This window comes from Eurytemora carolleeae, unplaced genomic scaffold (genome assembly GCF_000591075.1).
Source record: "Eurytemora carolleeae unplaced genomic scaffold, Eaff_2.0 scaffold1566, whole genome shotgun sequence".
Lineage (NCBI taxonomy): Eukaryota > Metazoa > Arthropoda > Copepoda > Calanoida > Temoridae > Eurytemora > Eurytemora carolleeae.
This window is the reverse complement of record NW_019397454.1, coordinates 13,626-33,883: the sequence shown is the minus strand read 5'-3', so window position 1 is coordinate 33,883 and position 20,258 is coordinate 13,626. Positions and strand designations below refer to the sequence as shown.

General features: G+C 32.5%; 2 protein-coding genes and 1 long non-coding RNA gene across 3 annotated transcripts in view; 2 read left to right on the top strand and 1 right to left on the bottom strand.

Annotated features, from left to right (window-relative positions):
- The first annotated feature begins 596 nt into the window (after positions 1–596).
- LOC111714384 (uncharacterized) lies at positions 597–2,100 on the top strand. Its single transcript, XR_002767965.1, has 3 exons — positions 597–807; positions 1,470–1,532; positions 1,994–2,100. It is a non-coding gene; the product is annotated as an uncharacterized LOC111714384 (long non-coding RNA).
- Positions 2,101–2,556: 456 nt separating this feature from the next.
- Positions 2,557–15,722, top strand: LOC111714381 (protein lin-9 homolog). The gene is made up of 19 exons (XM_023489476.1): positions 2,557–2,637; positions 3,592–3,675; positions 4,371–4,442; positions 4,800–4,872; positions 5,133–5,214; positions 5,892–5,988; positions 6,378–6,488; positions 7,212–7,291; positions 8,296–8,419; positions 8,850–8,935; positions 9,866–9,949; positions 10,366–10,453; positions 12,215–12,312; positions 12,729–12,829; positions 13,068–13,111; positions 13,371–13,543; positions 14,391–14,475; positions 15,322–15,369; positions 15,666–15,722. Exons 1-19 carry the CDS (start codon positions 2,596–2,598, stop codon positions 15,720–15,722), a joined length of 1,629 nt encoding a protein of 542 aa, XP_023345244.1. The 5' UTR covers positions 2,557–2,595.
- Positions 15,723–16,835: 1,113 nt separating this feature from the next.
- LOC111714385 (uncharacterized) overlaps positions 16,836–20,258 on the bottom strand; it is a 15,557-nt gene continuing 12,134 nt past the window's right edge. Inside the window, exon 14 of the mRNA XM_023489483.1 lies at positions 16,836–17,610. Within this exon, the coding sequence (XP_023345251.1) occupies positions 17,467–17,610 (144 nt within the window). The 3' untranslated portion in view covers positions 16,836–17,466. The remainder of the gene's footprint in view (positions 17,611–20,258) is intronic.

Genomic DNA, 20,258 nt, shown 5'->3' with positions numbered 1-20,258 from the left:
AATATGTGTGGGAATGTTTAAAAAATTTCGAACTTATAGGGTAGGAGGAGGACTAACGTTCGTTTGTACTAGAATTCATTCATTTGTGGGAAATTTCTTAGACATTCTACCTATAGGTAGAACCTTACCTTTAGTCACACAATGGTTACGCTTTACCATAGCAGTGTAGATACATGCAGTAGGTCAGAAGTTCAGTAGTGGGGATGTTGCGTATTGACGATGTAACATTGGAAGCGGCATCTGCAAGTTCCCTAACATTTGACGGAAAAGGTCATAAACAACTACTGCGCATGCGCTCAAATCAATAATAATCTACTGCGCAGGCGCCTGATTTAAGGGGAAGAGCGGGTCAATTCAACATGGCGACTTGAAAAACAAAAGTATTACGTCAAAATTGAAATTGCGCGGTTTTCGAAAATTCTCGATTTTTTGTAGGCTTGTAAAAACCAACTAAGAACACATGGAAGTATTGAATTTAACAGACAAGTTATATTTTCATTCCTTACAAGCTTTCGTTTCAATGACATTAATTATTCCCTGATTTGCATTTATATATTGAAAAATTCAAAATTATAACCTATTTTTTTCTCTTCGAACCCATGCATTTTCAGATTTTCAATATTCAAAGAATAATGTAACTACTTTGCAGTGAAAGGGGTGATAACTGAACGTTTATGTGAATTATATGTAATTGTACCAATAACAGTACATTAACTACATATTTGTACTTCTGAACTAAACAATGGAATCCGAAGAATATTTGGGCGAGGAATCTGTTAATCCTTTAGCTTTTCTAGGTCTAAAAAGGTATAATTAAACTTCATGTTCAAATATGTGAACTCCAAGTTCTATAATTTGAACTACGTGTTAATTAATTCCAAGTTCAATCATGTGAACTTCAAGTTCAAATATGTGAACTCCAAGTTCTATAATTTGAATTACGTGTTAATTAATTCCAAGTTCAATCATGTGAACTTCAAGTTCAAATATGTGAACTCCAAGTTCTATAATTTGANCTAAATAATACTAAATTAATACTAATTTGGTCATGTACAAAATTGCTATGAGGGGGGGGGGCCGGGGGGTCCAAAAATCGTTCACTAGGACGGACCCAAAATGTTTAAACTGTAAATATACCCCAAGAATGAAAAAGAAACGACGGTCGTAATTTCTAGTGAGCTGCATGTCCGATTCACAACTGGACCTCATAAACCTTTATCTTTTTAACAATAAAGAAGATATTGTCATTTTTTTTCATTAAAAAGTGTTAATTTCTGAAAAAATCCTGTATTGCTGTTCACAAAAATCCGCAAGTTGCTCTTATAGAGTAACTCAAATTCAGAATAATGAATATTCTGCTGGAAAAGGATTGACAAGAATGTGGGATCTGGAATGCTACTCTTATAATTGAGAGCCAATTATAATTACGAATTACGTGTACAGTCCCTTTATTAAGTACATTATCCCAGGGTTGGAATAGAAACTGAGATGTCGAATAAGAAATCTACTCCCATAGAAATGGAACTTAACAGGTAACCCCATTATTTAGAATTCATCCAATAAAGTCATTGGTAAAAAGACATATTATATTTTTGTCAAGGAGTTTTCTTCTGTATGCAGAAACTGCCATGAAAATCGTAGGAAAATTAATCAGAGACGGATAAATGTGACTTTATTTACTACAACATTTTTGCAGTATACAATTATGTGCCTTATTCCTCGTGACTGTCTTGGCCATAGGAATTAAGACTTCTTTTGTCAAATATTTATTAAAAAGTCAATTCCTAATCATTTTACCAAAAAAAAAACATTTCTTCCTCTAACTTTTATCTTTTAAAACATGATTTGCAAGAGGAAAAAATCAAGTAAAAGATCATAATAAGGTACAATTTGCTTTTCAAAAACAAAAATCAACTTGAGCAACAAAAATAACACCAGGCATCTCAGATAGTACAAAATAAAAATTTTAATTTCTATTTTTAATATTTTCTAGTCGTGGATTGCCGGCCAGGAAACGGAAGAAGAATTCTTTAATATTCGGCAGCGATGATCTAGTCAGGAAGCAAAAATAATATTTAAAAACAAATTAATCCTTATTTATTTAAATAATATTTATCCAAGATTATTTTGTAATCACTTAATTTAACGACTTTACAATAGAATTTTACAATTATGATTAATGAAACGATTATAACAAAATAAGTCCTGCCAATTCCAAATGGGGTCTACCTTTATTGTACGTTTAGAATTACCTGAAATATGTATATGTAAAGTCGTCTAATTAACTGAATTAATTCCGGGTCTTTATGGTTATGACTGAATACAACAAAACTTGCAACTTGGAACTCCTTGTGTAACATCAACTGCTGGATACCCACCCCCAGCTAGCAGTACAATAGTCAAATATATTCAATAATTAATAACAGTGTCTCGGATCCGTATCATTTTGATGCGGATCCGGATCCGGATCTGCGGATCCGCATCCGTGATGATGGATCCGCATCCGTGATGATGGATCCGGATCCTGACTCTGATACGGATCCGTTTTAGGTAACTGTTCAAATATCATCCAATGAAGTTAAACGGCTTGCTAGAATGGAGCTTGATAGTTTAACTAAAAATGGAGATATTAGTGAGGTGGGTTAGTTTGTCGACATTTTGATTGATTTATTGGATGGTTGGTTAATCGATTCTTTGATTGATACATTTGTTTGATCAGTTAGTTAATCAAGTTATTTATTAATTTATTTTAGTCAAAAAGTCAAATAGTCAAATACATAGTCGTCATAGTCGACATAGTCGAAAAGTCGAATAGTCAAATACATAGACGAATAGTCTACAGTTTAGTTGTCAAATAAATAGTCTAATGGTATAATGGTCTAATATTCCAATAGTCTAATAATCAAATAGCCAAATTAGTCGAATTAGTCAAATTAGTCCAATAGTCGAATTAGTAGAAGTCGAATAGTCGATTAGTCGAATTAATCGAATAGTCGAATAGTCGAAATAGTCGAATTAGTCGAATTAGTCGTATAGTCGAATAGTCGAATAGTCTGATAGTCGAATTGTCAAATATTAAATTAGTATAAAGTCAAATAGTCTAAAGTCAAAAAAGTCTTAAGTCAAAAAGTCTAACGTCAAGTAGTCTTAAGTCAAATAGTCTTGTCAATTAGTCGAATAGTCGCATAGTCAATAGTCGAAAAGTCTAATATTCAATTGTCAAATTGTCGAATAGTCAAATAGTAAAATAGCCGAATAGTCGAATAGCCGAATAGTCAGCAGTCAAATAGTCGATTAGTCAATAGTTGATTGGTCAAAAGTAGAACAGTCGAACAGTCAATAGTCTAATAGTGTGATAGTAAATAGTCTATTAGTGTAATAGTCTTAGTCAAAAGTCTAATCGTCAATAGTCTATTAGTCGAACAGACGAATAGTCGAACAGTTGAATAGTAAGTAGAATTGTCCGATTGACGATTGGTCAAAAAGTCGATTAGTGTATTATTATTTTACATTGAGACCACAGTCGACACTCAAAGATTTTGCATAGAACAATCCCTTTAATTTATTTTTCAAGTTATATATTTACTTCAGGAGTTATCTGAGGAGGATGAGGAGGAGGACAGATTAGATTCTGATTCATTTACGGACGAGGATGAAAACTATTTAGATATTGAGGTAAATCAAATTTTACAGGTCTTAAAGGCATAAAAAGAAGGGCAGGCCCGATTTACCTGACCTTTAATGTGGAGGATATCGTCGTTCTGCTGACTAGACAAATTCATACAATTTCTTCCACTGTTTCTGCAGTATATTTCGTCACGAAGTATTTTTTATATAGATAAGCCTGTATTGAATCTATAAAATAAAACAAGACATTCGTATATATATGTTTCGTATAGCCGGCCAAACGGCTAGACTGATTGGGCTGAAATTTTGTGTGCACACTCATGGGTTATAGGCTAAAAAAATTCGAAATTTTTTTTTCTTCAAATTTTTATTTTCACGGGCAACGTCGGGTCCTTCAGCTAGTATTGTATAAATTATAGTGTATATCTTGGTATTCTTGATCAGACAAACAAGAGTATTTATCAATTTGCATAATCAATGCCCGCCCCCGATGTTAACAAAGTTTGCGCAAAATTTTATTTAGATTTTTATTCGCTGAATAAATTGAGGGAAATAAATCAAGATTTGGATTAAATAAACTTGCCCTGTTCTGTGTTCTATTTCTCTTCCACCCTCAGAATGGATTATAATTTTTCTTTAAAATCTATTAAGGTACCGTTATAAATCGAAAGTACCTCGTTTAATGCAGTGTCACTTGAAAAATGTACATTTGTCACTTAAAGCTAATAAATCTACATATACAGGATGAAGATAACTGGGATCCGGAAAGATTATCTCCGGATTTAGTTCATTCAGAAGATCATCTTAATTACGAGGTAAAACCCAGAGAGTCCGTCCTAATCATGTATCTAAGAATCTTTCGTGAGACACCTGGCGGCCAAATTATAGTCCTCCAATTACGTCATTAGGACTGATCTTATGCAATTGCATACAAGCAATGCCATCTTAGTTTATAATTATTCCTAATTCGGTTAAGGTTCAGTTCTTTATTACCAAAAGTTTTTAATTTTTTATCATTCTGAAGAGCTTCATGAAAGGTTCAGTAAGGCCTTGACGAATCTAAATTGAACTGTAAGAAATTTAAATTTTTTCAAATGACAGCAGGAAAATCTGCAAAATGTTGTATTGTCAAACTTATGAAATAGAATTTTTAATTGTTTTCTCCTGTTTAGGCTCTTGGTAACGAGAAAGGGAATACTGATGATAATCTGACAGTTTTTAACAGACATAACGCTCAACGATTAGGCCAGCAACAAAACAATGATGAAAATAAAGAAAACAAAAATTGTTATTAAAATCATTTTCCGCAGATTCTCTCCTCAAAAAGTGTTATAAAAAAAATTGTTAATTATTATTATTATCAACAAGATAGGCACTTTTATTCTGCTCTCGTCAAATTTTTAGGAAAAAATATTTGAATCAACAAATTCATGTTTTACATTTTACTTTCTCGTGCCGAAACATTTTTTTTGTTAAGTTTTCTAATTTTGTTATTATGATATCAGGGGTTGCTTTACGGAATCTACTAAAGCTACCAAAGGCTCACAGATGGGTTTGTTTTGAGTTCTTCTACTCAAACATAGATAAGTAAGAAAAGAATTTAAACAATATATTACTAAAAATTGTTATTGAATTCTAAGAATATGCATACATGTTTACAAAAGTGTCTTCCGTCTCAGCTAAGGGACTTCCAAGCCATACCTCAGTCACAAAGATATCATTTAAAATTAAAATTTTGTCTTTGCAAAAAAATGAAAAAATCGTTCTTTTTCTATCTAAAAATTCAACAGAGATAAAGAAAGTTATTTACAAAATTCAATCAGTTTTAAGATGGAAAAACGACTATATCTTCCCCCAATCTTTAGACTAAAAAAAAGAATGGTATTAAAGTTAATCAGATATCCCACGATTTTTTAAGAAATGGGAGGCTCAGTTGAAATTACGTGTAATTTCCCGTTATCCCATCCCCCCTCCCCCGGGCCCCCATCATCAACTATGAACAATGTCCTACTTCCTCTAAACCTGAAAGGACTTCTGCACTGCAAAATATTTTCATCAGACTTTTTAAAATCCTTAATTCGTCTTTATATTCTACAGTCTATGGATCTAACTGTTCACAAATTAAACAAGCATTTTCTAATTTCAGGGCACTTTTCCAGGGAGAAAATGATTTTATGGTCTGTCTCAAGTATTTTCTAATTTCAGGGCACTTTTCCAGGGAGAAAATGATTTTATGGTCTGTCTCAAGTATTTTCTAATTTCAGGGCACTTTTCCAGGGAGAAAATGATTTTATGGTCTGTCTCAAGGAATCCTTCCCACATCTGAAAACTAGAAGACTTACAAGAGTAGAATGGTGCAAGGTATAGAATTTTTATTAGGGTTTTGAAGATAGGAATACATTTAAAACTGAAATAAATGTTAGGGTGCACACTGCACAGTGCACACTGTGCATCTTTTTCAAAATGAAAATATGATCAAACTATAAACAAGGTCCATAAGGGCAAGTGTATATAAGGATTAAGAAATAACATTAAAAGATTTAACATGGAAAATTTCTTAACGATTAAGAAATAACAGATCTTTTCTATCAAGAGTTAGGAAAGATAATTTATTTTCATTCCCCACAGTGCAGTGTGGGGGGAAAAAATCAAATCAATCGGTCGAAGGGTCCATTAGTTATGATCAGACATCCAAACAAACAAACAAAGATTGCTACATACATAGATTCTGTAATATTTTCCTTTTATAGGTTCGGAGATTGATGGGTAAACCCAGGCGGTGTTCAGAGGCATTCTTTGCAGAAGAGAGATTAGAATTAGAGAAGAAGAGACAAAGGATTAGAACCTTGCAACAACGGAAGGTAGATGTATACTGTATAAATTAAAGGGAATGTTCACCTATTTCAGAATAGGAACACAACTAATTCTGACTCAGAGCTCATATATGTTCCTGAGTCTAAGAATTATTAAAAATTTTAGAGTAAATTTCATCTCGTTTCTGTCATATGATGCTAGAATATCCTTACTAATTTTAGAGTAAATTTCCATCTCGTTTCTGTCATATGATGCTAGAATACTCTTACTAATTTTAGAGTAAATTTCCATCGCGTTCCTGTCAAATGATGCTAGAAGACCCTTACTTATTTTGGAGTAAATTTCCATCTCGTTTCTGTCATATGATGCTAGAATACCCTTACTAATTTTAGAGTAAATTTCCATCTCGTTTCTGTCATATGATGCTAGAATACCCTTACTAATTTTAGAGTAAATTTCCATCTCGTTTCTGTCAAATGATGCTAGAAGACCATAGCCCCTTTTTTATTTCTGCTGCACATTGTATATAGATTTTAGTTTATACCATTGTTTTTTCAATATTTGTCTTTTTTACGTCATTTTTGCAAGTGTTTTTTAAAGATATTTTTGCAAGTATTATTTAAAGATATTTTTGCAAGTGTTTTTTAAAGATATAAAACAAATGATATTTGCTGAGCTATTTGGTTTCAAGGATACTGTTGTAAATGAGGAATGTAATTCTATAAATGATGTTGCGATTTTAAACTTTTTAATAATAATTTATTCTTTAGGTACTGGACACAGGATCTATTAAAGATTTACCTCATGAGATTCCAATGCAACTAACCTTAGGAACTAGAGTCACTGCTAGGTAACTAGAGGGAGATATGTAAAAGTGTGGAATTGGAAGACGATCATTGGAATTGGTCATTTTCTTTAAAATCAACTTATGAAAAATCAAACAACTGCTTTGTGTAGTGTTTATTGAACTATTCAAAATCTTAACTATAGTCTAACAATCGTCTTCCTGTTTATGGGTCTCACTGTATATATCAGGGATTCAGGGTTACCCACAAAGAAAAATACTTTTATGACGACATGAAACTCATTAATCGTAACGATTTGATATTCGAATTTGGGTTTCTGCCTTAGATAAAGTCTTTAGCATCCTTGAGGTGTCAAATCAGGAAAAATATTCAGCAAAAGTAGTTAGGATGTTACTTTCAACAGAAACTGCTTTAGCATCCTTGAGGTGTCAAATCAGGAAAAATATTCAGCAAAAGTAGTTAGGATGTTACTTTCAACAGGAACTGCTTTAGAACCTTCAATGTTTTTCTTTAACAACTCATGCTCCAGTACTAGCAAAAAGTGAAAATATTGGATATTTGCCAAATGACTTAAAAGAGCATTGAAATGATGTTGAAGTTTAATTTCGTTGCTTTCCACGCGCCGGTTATAAACCCAAAAGCCGTGTTAATACACACTTTATATAGTAACACAGTACGGTATTATTATTGACTATTTCCATGAACTCCCACCCCCCCCCTCTTAGCTCCGAAACCCTTTCCCTTTAACATTCAAGTTACGAAAATTTAAGTAATAAAATTAAAAAATAAAATTATTATCCAATCTAAAGTTCAAACCTAATTACCTAATATTATGATATTTTAATGAGCAGCGTTTTTTCTTTACCAGCATATTATCTGGTAGCGTTTTATGAGGTAGCGTTTAATCTATGTCGCTTTTATGAGTGAAGCGTTTTTCTAGTATGACCATTTTTACGGGTAAGTTAGATTTTTGGACGAATAAATAAATTTGCAGGGACTATATAGATTTTCATGTTCTCGACCATATATTGATTGATTGATTTACTAGGTTACGAGTACCCCAAGATGGCCTTTTTACTGGTTCAGTGGATGCCGTTGATCCGAGCAATAATACTTATAGAATATCATTTGAACGGTCAGGACTAGGAACACATTCAATACCAGACTACGAGGTAGATATCCACAGTGTACACGTATTATATGCTTAATATGTTATTAAAGAGACTGTTATATTTTGTATATTTTGTCAACACATTTCGCTGTGCTTTTATTTAATAAGTGAATTAAATGTGTAATGAGAAGGAGAAGCCTAATTAGTAAAAGAATGGCTAGGATATATTCCTTTGCTTTAGCCTAACAACACTAGGGTGATAACAACAATGTTAATAATTATGATAAAAATAATATATATTTTAATAATGAAAATAATTATAATGATAATGAAAATAATAATAAGGATAATATTAATAATGTTAATAATGTTAATAATATTGATAGTATTAATAATATTAACAATAATAATAATATTGGTAATATTAATAATAACAATAATATTAATAATATTAATAATAACAATAATAATAATAATAATCCGTGTTTTAGGTTCTATCAGTCGGATCTCCAGACCTGATTCCTCTCACCAATTACAGCAATAAACCTAAACTAAAAATACACTCTTCAACATTAAGGTAATTATTTGAAATCTCATACGCTTCTCGCCCATTCTTATTTTCGGTTAAATATGCCTATTTATTTATTACGGTTCTGAAAAATTAAGGGTATTTTTCATGATATTTGAAATCTAAGAAATTCAGATACCATAAGTTTCTATGATGACACTTGAAGATTCGGCACTTGCATGATTTTTAGCACTTATTTTGGTTGTGTTCTTGAAATATGTAATATGTGATAAGTCGAAAAGAATTATCCCAAGCAAACACAACCGAAATATGACAAATGGACTGATTTTACAGGAAACAGATAGCAAAAGCTATGCCCTCTGAATTCAAAATTCCGATAAAAATCTATGTTTTTAAGAGTACTTCTACCTCTGTATCTGAAGATATTACATTTTTAAATATAATGTTCATCCCAGTATATTGATCTTCCATGTAAGTCACTATATATGTACAGTGCACTGTTATCCCTCCCCTGGACAAGCCAGTTACGGTACGGTACACTCACCTCTATTTATATACAGTACACTGTTAAGTTATCCCTCCCCTGGGCAAGCCAGGTACGGTACATTAACCTCTATATATGTACAGTACACTATTTAGTTATCCCTCCCCTGTGCACGCCAGTTACGGTACATTCACCTCTATATATGTACAGTACACTGTTTCGTTATCCCTTCCCTGGGCAAGCCAGGTACGGTACATTAACCTCTATATATGTACAGTACACTGTTTAGTAATCCTTTCCCTGGGCAAGCCAGGTACGTACGGTACATTAACCTCTATATATGTACAGTACACTGTTTAGTTATCCCTCCCCTGTGCAAGCCAGTTACGGTACATTAACCTCTATATATGTACAGTACACTGTTTAGTTATCCCTCCCCTGGGCAAGCCAGGTACGGTACATTAACCTCTATATATGTACAGTACACTGTTTAGTTATCTCTCCCCTGGGCAAGCAAGGTACGGTACGGTCCATTCACCGCTGGCCAACGACCCCCTCCTCTCTGGCTCCACCCCAAGGCAACAGTTGTCAAAATTTAAACTAATAAAATTAATTAATTTTACAGTTTTCACATTTTGAATTGATACTCTTGATAATTGTTTATAGTGTTTTTTGCTTTGATTTGATTCAAAATTGATTTTTATATTTTAAAATTTAATAGTTATGTATTTTTATTTCTTTTATGGTCTTTGTTTCTGCCTTTTTTGTGTGTGGCCTTGATGATGAGACTGTTGTGTCAATGCAATCAGCCATTTTTTAATTTGAACTTTTGATTTAAATTGGCCTTGAAATATTGAAATATTGCTGATGTTTTATCTTTTGTTTACATATTGATATTTTATTTACATATTGATCTTTTGTTTTTAACAAAACTTAACAGAACTTATGTCTTATTTTGATTTTTTGTTTATATTTTAAACTGTTGTTCTATTAGAACTAAAAGTTTACGACTGGACCAAATTCTTGGAGGATACCCTGTTAGCTTTCTCTATCATATTGTTAAACTTAATAAATGCTTAAAGGTTAGTTTTCTCTATCATAATGTTAAACTTAATAAATGCTTAAAAGTTAGTTTTCTCTATCATATTGTTAAACTTAATAAATACTTAAAGGGAGTGTTCGCGAAAAATGAAAGGGGGTATAGGCTTACAGAGAAAAATAAGCGCTTTTGATCGCTACTAATCTTACTTCTATCTGTTGCGTCTGTAAGGAGAAAATTGTTAAAAACGACTTACACTGAAGAACGTAACGTCCATACAAATTGAGAAAGTTGCAACATACGACTCCGATCGTAAAAACATCCATTTAATTTCAAACAAATCATTCAGATATTACAACCTACAGTCATCGATTATTTTTCGACGCATTTCTATATAGTTAATATTTCATAATATTTTTTATTTGTTTTGCACTTAAAACCCCGAAATATTTGGCTGCCGGGTGTCTCTGCTCTCGATGCTTTGAATGATTTCACGTGGCAGAGACACCTAGCGGGAAAAATGTCGTTTTAAGTGCATTGCATGTAAGCAAATAACAAATAATATGAAACATTAACTATATTCGAATGCGTCGAAAAATAATCGATGTCGAAAGATTTTAATGTTTCAATGATTTGTTTGATATTAAATTGATTTTTCTACGATCCTAGTCGTATGTTGCAATTTGTATGGACACTACGTTCTTCGGTATTAGTCGTTTTTAACAATTTTTTCCTTATAGACGCAACAGATGGAATTTAAGATTAGTAGCGATCAAAACCGATTATTTATCGCCGTAAGCCTATACCCCCTTGTCTTGTCAATAAAAATTCCAGGAAATCCTCAGAAAATATTTGTGAACAATGAGAGATTTCAGAAACTAATAACTGAATAAGACAACTTGTTTTTGATGATAAGAATAAATTTTTATTTTCTCAACCTGGTCCTAAACAACAACTGATTAGTTTACTAAGTAGATTATTTGTTACATTTTTGGTCGATTTTTAATAATTTTTTCTCAAAACCATCCCTCCAAAGTGATCAATCTATAAGGATTTTAAAGATTGAATTTTCTCTCTTGCTGAACAAATATGCAACGTATAAACTTCTCGCAGGTCTAAAATGATTCCTTAAGAATTTCTCCTCGATACTAAATATTCAGTTCGACTACCATACTCTTATTAAAGATTCTTAAAGATTAAACATTGTTTATATTAAAATGATTCCTTAAGAATTTCTCCTCGATACTAAATATTCAGTTCGACTACCATACTCTTATTAAAGATTCTTAAAGATTAAACATTGTTTATAGTAAAATGATTCCTTAAGAATTTCTCCTCGATACTAAATATTCAGTTCGACTACAATTCTCTCTTTAAAGATTCTTAAAGATTAAACATTGTTTATATTAAAATGATTCCTTAAGAATTTCTCCTCAATACTGAATATTCAGTTCGACTACCATACTCTTATTAAGATTGTTAAAGATTAAACATTGTTTATATTAAAATGATTCCATAAGAATTTCTCCTCGATACTAAATAATCAGTTCGACTACCATGACTCTTATTAATGATTCTTAAAGATTAAACATTGTTTATAGTAAAATGATTCCTTAAGAATTTCTCCTCGATACTAAATATTCAGTTCGACTACCATACTCTTATTAAGATTGTTAAAGATTAAACATTGTTTATATTAAAATGATTCCTTAAGAATTTCTCCTCGATACTAAATATTCAGTTCGACTACCATACTCTCTGTAAAGATTCTTAAAGATTAAACATTGTTTATAATTATATTTAGGCAAAACGTGAGAAAGTTAACAGTTTAAAAGAACTAAATGGAGACGTCGAGAAACGTAAAAGCTTTGGAACAAATATATCAGAAGAGTTTCAGAAAAAGTAAGAAACAATTTTTAGAAATTATGATAGATTCAGAGGTATAAAGGATAATGTTTTAATAACAACATAAATATTTTGTAAGACGATCTGAAGGTTTTATTTGGTCTTTATCCCTGATTAAAGTCTAATAATTTGTTGGCAAAGAAAAAGAAAAAAGTTTTTCCATTTTATCTCATGAAGCTAAAGCATGTACGAAAATACTAGACTTTAAAATTCCGTACAGTCGTCTCTGAAGTCTCATCCTTTCATCCTTGCACCTTAGTTATGACCAAGATTGAAAAAGTCATCGGGGGTTTCCAGATGTTTGAAAAAATTCCATTTTAACAAACTTAGTAAAATGTCATTTTGACTAAGACGGAAACCAAGCATTTTTCAATTTCGGAACTTATTGAAATTTTAAAATTTCTTCTGTTTAGGTATGCCAGCACTGTGCTTGACATCTGTAAGACGAATGACGATTTAAATAGTTATTTGAGAGATGTTTCACAGTACACGGCACAGTTAGGAAACCAAGAAGGTAAATACGTTCTTTCAGGGGTATTCATTTTTTCTTGAAAAATCATCCCTCACTTTCAAAATAATTTTTTGTTAAATATGTTTTTCGGGGGAAATAAAAGAATTTTTAGATAAATAAAATCAAAAGTGCAAAAAGCTTGCCTTTTGAGGTCATTTTTATAGTGTGGCGTTGTAAACATTGAGGGTTTCATGAAATGACGTCAAGACACTCTACAGTTCTTTGATTAAATATGTTTTAGGACCTACCCTGTCTCTTCCAGACCAAATCAGAGAAAATTGCCAGGAATGCGGGAAAAATCTAAATCGACATTTTTATATGTTCTTATTTTTTGTACAGCAGTGTTCACAATCACAATTTAATTTATATAATTCATCTTGTAAAAAATAGGATTCGGATCCAGGTCTAAAATATTTCATAATTTTGACCAATTTTTTTTTACTTTATACTTTGTTGCTTGGATCCGGATCTGAATACAAAGATCAAACAGAATAGCTTGATTTTTTGTTTATTTTTATAATGATATTTTTCTCGTGGTTTGAAGGACGAAGGCTATGATTTAGTGAATAAATACAATATGTCAGAGTCCCCAGTGGGACCGGAAGTGCAAGGTTCTAAAACCGGAAGTCAAACAGTACAAAGTCCCCGCCTACTATCCCTGATCACCCAGCTGTCTGCCCTGATGCTGCAGATAAAACGGGTTGCAGACGGAGAAAGGTGAGTTTAAAGATATTAAAAAAATTCCACCAGGTGTCTCTCATCTCAATATGTGTTTCCTCCACGCACGAATGAAAGGTCGATACGGTACGGGGGTAAGATCTGTACGTGTTTGACGTCACTGATTAAAACTACTGGTGGAGAATTCCCAGTCCGCCAAAGAAATGCCAATCACAATTATGCGTATGCTCGCCTACAACAGATCTTATCCAGGGAGCAAGGAATAGAAGGGAGAGACAACTGACGCGGTTCGCCCTACCATATGATTATACATGCTTTGCAGACGGTACTCCATTTTATATCAAGCTGTTTGGTTTCTTTAGTAGGGCCCCACAGGAAAAATATGTATTGGCGAAACTAGTCAAAGAAAATTGAGCCAATACATATTTTTCCTGTGGGGCCCTACTAAAGAAACCAAACAGCTCGATATAAAATGGAGTACCGTCTGCAAAGCATGTATAATCATATGGTAGGGCGAACCGCGTCAGTTGTCTCTCCCTTCTATTCCTTGCTCCCTGATCTTATCCCAAGACAGTTTTAGGACCAGTGCCCTATCCTCTGTGTCCTGTACCGGGCTATGACGTAGGCATGGTACAGAAGCTAGAATCACTAGAATTGTACGACTACCTTACCCTATTCCAGTACCCATGGTTTTCTCTTAATTTTCAAACCAGCCAAATTTTATTTTCCAAAAAAAAATTTTATTTAAATTAATTTTTTTAGAAGCAAACCAAAATTTTAAACATTTTGTGCATAACATCGCTTATTCCGTTTTAACTGTCTCAGTCAGTAAAATTTGGAGAGTGCAAAAACTTTAAAATAAAATAAAAATAAAAACTTAATCTAGAAATGCTGCGGAGATGCAAGCTCTACAAGATTCTTTAGATAAAATCAAGACCGGACTCCAACCAGGGAACTCAAAACATTTCCAGGTAAAACAATATATTTGAACGAGGGGTGAAAGGCAAACCACAGTAATAACACTTCTGAGCCACCACAGCATATTTATTTTCTTGTCCGAGCCATTGTCAGCTTGAAACGCTGTTTCTAACGTGGTCGCACTTTTAACCTACAGGGTGTCCCACATCAAATAAGACCGCATCAATTGGTCTAAATTACAATTTGGGGGGATAAATCAGAAAATTTAAGAAGAATGAATCATTTTAAAAAATTTAATACGGCTAATAGAATTTTTTTTTGCAGAAAATGCTATTTTTTTTTAGTATTCTGTGCGTATTTTGGCGTTCAAGATTGGAGATTATCTAATATGATATGGGACGCTCTGTATATAATAAGAAGGTGGCTTGGCCAAGTGGAGGAAGGCAGGCGTTTTCCTTTCCATCCCACGTATTAGCTTTTTTATATTTCGGCAGCCATGAGCCGAAACCCGGAACCCGGTCTCTCATGCCACGACATTATCTTCTGATAAAGAAAAAAATCTTTGAAAATTGGTGCGGCATTAATTTAAATCATGCGCACGAAGCAACAGTTTCTTAATAAATTCTATTTAGTAGAGAGAGTCCACAATTTTTCTTTGCAAAACAAATATTGATATATTTGCTAGATTAAGTATTAATAAAAGGGTACTGTTGTTAATCGAATATGCTGTTCAATTAATGCAGGATTACTTGTCATTATGTCTACATAAGCTGTGATTAACAGATTTACGCAGAAAGACTGAAAAAAGGATTAAAAATATTTAAAAATTGGTGCGTCATTCGCTCATATCATCCTTAGGGAGGATTACAACTAGTTTCCTAATTATTTCTATGTTGTAGGATCATGTAGAAGTTCATATGCATCATATACAACAAGGACTTTCTCAGGAATATACAAAACTCTTAATTTCATATTTTTTTTCAATAATTTTTTACCTATATATTTCCCTAAAAGGTCTAAAATTTGTTATTATTCCGTTTGTAAATATTACATTTCTTGGATACTTCTATGTCGTAAATTCATATAATTTTATAAAAGATTTGAAAACCCTTAACTTTGCTCCCTAATATTTGTGAAAATTTGTTTTTTGAGGAGCCAAAAGAGGGAGGAAGGAAGGCATTTTAAGGATAATTTATTATACCCTTCGCCAATTTATAATATTTTAAGAGTTTTATCTATCAAGGTTGGAAACCTGACAGCATTCATGCAGACCACACCAGNTCAAAAAATTATGTTCTAACAGATTTCAAATGGGCACAGATTTAAGAATCAATTATTTTTGATAAAATGATAGAAAAGCTACTTTCGTAGTCGACCCTAGAAATAATGATCATCATCGGTCTGTAGACGGGCGAATACTATACAGATACATTCTACAGTATTACCCACAAAGAATGAGTATGCAAAGAAGAGTCAAAACTTAGATGAATAGTTCAAATATGAGGTCTTCACTGTACTGGAGTCAAAGTTTGGAAAAGAGGTCCCTTTGCAGTTTTTAGCCCTTTGAAAAACTAAGGAGAGGTTGATAGGGCTTGTTTGCATTTTTTTTTTGACCCATTTGGACTTATTTGTAAACAAACAACATGTTTTTAGTTTATAATATGTGTAGTTGTTTGCAATACAACTAGTTGAAGGGAGTTGTTATAATAAATCACTGTAGAGATTTGATATCTGGAGATGAAGTATAATTTAGACTAACTAATCCATCAAGAAATATATAAATTTTTAAAAGAGATTTTAAGGGTATACAGAGTTCAATGGCTATCAAACAGACCTGTTTTTTTTCTTGCAGTGTCTACTCTGTAATAATAATACGGCCAAATTAACGGGACTTGCACTACATTTTAAATATTTATATAATAAGAAAAGACACTCGTTTATATGTGTGTTGCGTATAGACGGCCGAACGGCTGGACCGATTGGGCTGAAATTTTTTTGTGGACACTCATGGGTGGCGGGGAGTGCCATTGGCTTAAAAATCGAGTTTTTTTTCATTTTTTTCCATGGGCAACGCCGGGCCCTTCAGCTATTATTATCATAGATCACAAAATTTTGCACAATATAATCAGTGCAGATTTCGCGATCACAAAATTTTGCATAAAATATTTTGATTTTATTCCCTGTTACTTCTCCATAAATCTGCAAATTGCATTGACAAAGTGCCATAAATGTAAATTATCAGGCTTCAGATAGAAAAACAATGGCATCTCTCACTTATGTTCAGACTTATTGGGTTAAAAGGTACTGTTGTGAATCTGACGTGTCACTCTGAAAATGAGTTCCAGTTTGAGAATTGTTAACTTTTAAAATTTTGATTAATTTCTTTTTATTCTTCAATGAAATAATTGCAACATAACGATACAAATTTATTTTTATTAACAATAACATTAGCTTTAGCTATTCACAATATTTAAATACATACAACTAACGTTGCTTACTTGCAAAATAACAATAGAAAAGCCTAGAAAGCACAGAATAACAAATAATCTTTTTTAGGGATATTGTCGATTAAACCCCATCTCACAATAGTGTCCTTTTTAAATTTAACACATAAGCATGAGATAAATTCTGTCAATTTTCTTGTTTGTCTGATGTTTCATGGGTACCGTTGTATATTAGACCTGTAACAAAATGAACGACCATTAGTAACTGCATCAACAATCCCTTTAGATAAAAATTCAGCATTCTTAGGATCCGGGTCCGCAATATTTAGCAAAATATCAACCTTTAGGTTTCCTACAGTTTTTAAAAACTGGAGAAAAATCAAGTTTCCGCCCTTCAATTCTAAATCTGAACTATTGAAACTGTTATTTTCTGAATGTTACATGAAGTTTTAGCATACAATTTAGCGAGAAAAGAAGAAAAAAATAATTTAAAAGATTTTGCTAAAAAAAGTGAGTACTTGGATCGATCAGGATACAGTTTTGTTTCTGGGCGGATCCAGGATCCTGATGAAAATGAAATGCAAGCACTGATTAACGATATTAATTAACTATTTTGTTAAATTGAACTGATTGTATTGGATGAAGAGGAAGAAGTAGTGTAAGCGCCAGCTCTGCTCCAAGTTTACAAGTTTTTAAAACTTCAAGGTTGGATGATGTAACAGTTTTAGCCGCAGTGCCTTCACCCTGAAATATTACATCTTCGTTAGGAGTCAAAAAATTATGTTCTAACAGATTTCAAATGGGCACAGATTTAAGAATCAATTATTTTTGATAAAATGATAGAAAAGCTACTTTCGTAGTCGACCTTAGAAATAATTTTCATCATCGGTCTGTAGACGGGCGAATACTATACAGATACATTCTACAGTATTACCCACAAAGAATGAGTATGCAAAGACGACCCGAAACATTTTCAAAATATGACGATCTATTGTTTGAATTAAGTTTTCTGCCTTAAATATAGGCTTTTAAAGGCTTATTCAATGATTGAACGAAGATTAATCAATTGAAAAATTAAAATTAACAAAAAATCGACATTTTAGTTTAATAGTCTGCTTATTCATAACAAACTATCTTGGGAGCTCAGCGTTGCACAGGGTACTCATAGTTACCCTCACTTGGTCGTAAATTACGATTTTAGCTATTTTTTCCGATAACTCTTAACTTATTATCTCAAAATCAAATTTAGAACATTCTTGTGGTTCTTCCGAGTTCCCCAATATAAATTTGATGCAAATCAGTCAAGGGGTTCATGAGTTATGATCAGACAAACAGAAATTACATCTTTCTGTACATAGTCTACTGTAAATATTAGTAGCCGCATCTGAGATGCTGTGCTTCTATAAAATAGTGCGTCAGAAAAGCACGCCTTCAAGTAGTCCCGCCTGAACAGTCCAGAATACTGTACGGCATAGGACCTTCTTATAAGGAACGATACTTTACATTTGACATTGTAGTGAGTTAACTGGCCCAATCGATACGCAAACAATTTCAGGGCTTCAATGTCTTGGCGGTGTAAAACCTCAAAAACACATTTTAAAAAAATGCTGGCGTACAAAAACTTAGCTTTATTAGAACGTTGATGAGTTTCTTTTTTCTGTGAACTCTGATTTTCAAGAATCTATTTCGCTGAAGGAATGTATTTAGACCACAGAGACACCTAGTGGCCATTTTCAAAAACGTACTACAGAATACACACGATTCACACTGCTAACACTGCACTACAATAATTTTCTTACTATCCAATTTTCAGACAGGTTAAGCAGCTTTGCACACACAAATAAAAGATAAACTAGGTCATAATCTAAGATCAGCGGACTTTGAACAGAATAAAATGATCTTTTACTGTACAATGCTAGCATTTTGTCTTTAGTTAGGAATTTCAGATTACAATTAATATTATTTTAAAATGAAAGGGGGCATTCGTATATAATTATTGTTTCGTACTATTTGTTATCATGCATTGCACTTAAAGCGACGAAATAGTTGGCCGCCAGATTTCTCTGCTGTCAATGCTTTGAATGATTACAGTTGGCAGAGTCACCTATAGCGGGGAAAAATCGTTTTAAGTATTGCTTATGAAACAAATAACAAATATTATGAAATATTAACTTTATATACGAATATGCCCCCTTTCATTTTTCACGAAGACCCCTTAAAAGGACCTAGAAATATTGAAAATAAACTTAAACCGACTCCTTTTCTCAGCACCACGTAGTCTCTTCAAAATTCTTAATTAGCCGTATCTGAGATACAGTGCTTCCACAAAAAAGTGCTTATGAAGTGCACTCCGCTAACCTTTAAGTAATCCCGCCCGAACAGTCCAAGCTACTGTCGGGCAGTGATGTACTTATTAAGGATTCATGTTCTATCTACAGTCGGTTGATTGTTAGTAATGAATTATAATTCTCATATTCAATGTCTTGGCCACATAAAGCCACCAAAAATATGTTTGTTTTTAAAAATGTTATAAAATTTAATAATATTTAAGGCAATTCTGATAGATTTTTTTTTGCAAACTTTAAATTTTAAGAATCCATTTCTCTGAATGAATATGTTTCGACCTACAGAGACACCTAGCGGTTATTAGTTAAACTTCAAGAATATATAGTACTCATAGTACTGAATTCACTCTGCACTAAAGTAATAGAAGAAAGCGAAGATCTACTTCTTGACTGACCGTACTGGTTGAAATCTAATTGCATCAATTCAACATAAAGAATAATGCACTATAGTTAAGAAGTATACTTATTTTATGTTCCGCACTATAAATATTAAAAGTATTGTTTTGAAACTTTTAATTTAATGCAATTAAGCAAGCATACAAGCTTGTTAAATAGACTGTTACATTTTTTTAACAATGCAGTTAGTAGATCAGTAAAGATACCTAGTAGAGTCTTTTTCAACCTCAAAACGCAGGACAATATATATATATATATATATATATATATATATTTATCATGGTGAAATCTTTAAAATAAATGTGTTTTTTTCCCATGATATTTGAAATTTATGAGTTAACATTGATTTAAATTAAATCAAGTTTGTAAGCTGTATATTTTAAATACATCGAATTTCAGAAATTTCATAGGTGCGAAGCGACCAAATATCGTATTCAATGTTCATCGTTTATATGGTGTATATGAGGTTTAAATTTAACATTGTTAGCTGTATCTGAGTTACAAAGCTTTCATAAAGTTAATAAATGCATTTTAGTGTCGCTCAAGCGTTATCTCACATGATCGTAAGAGCTTCAGATTCTACAGTATTACCCACAAAGAATGAGTATGCAAAGACGACCCGAAACATTTTCAAAATATGACGATCTCTAT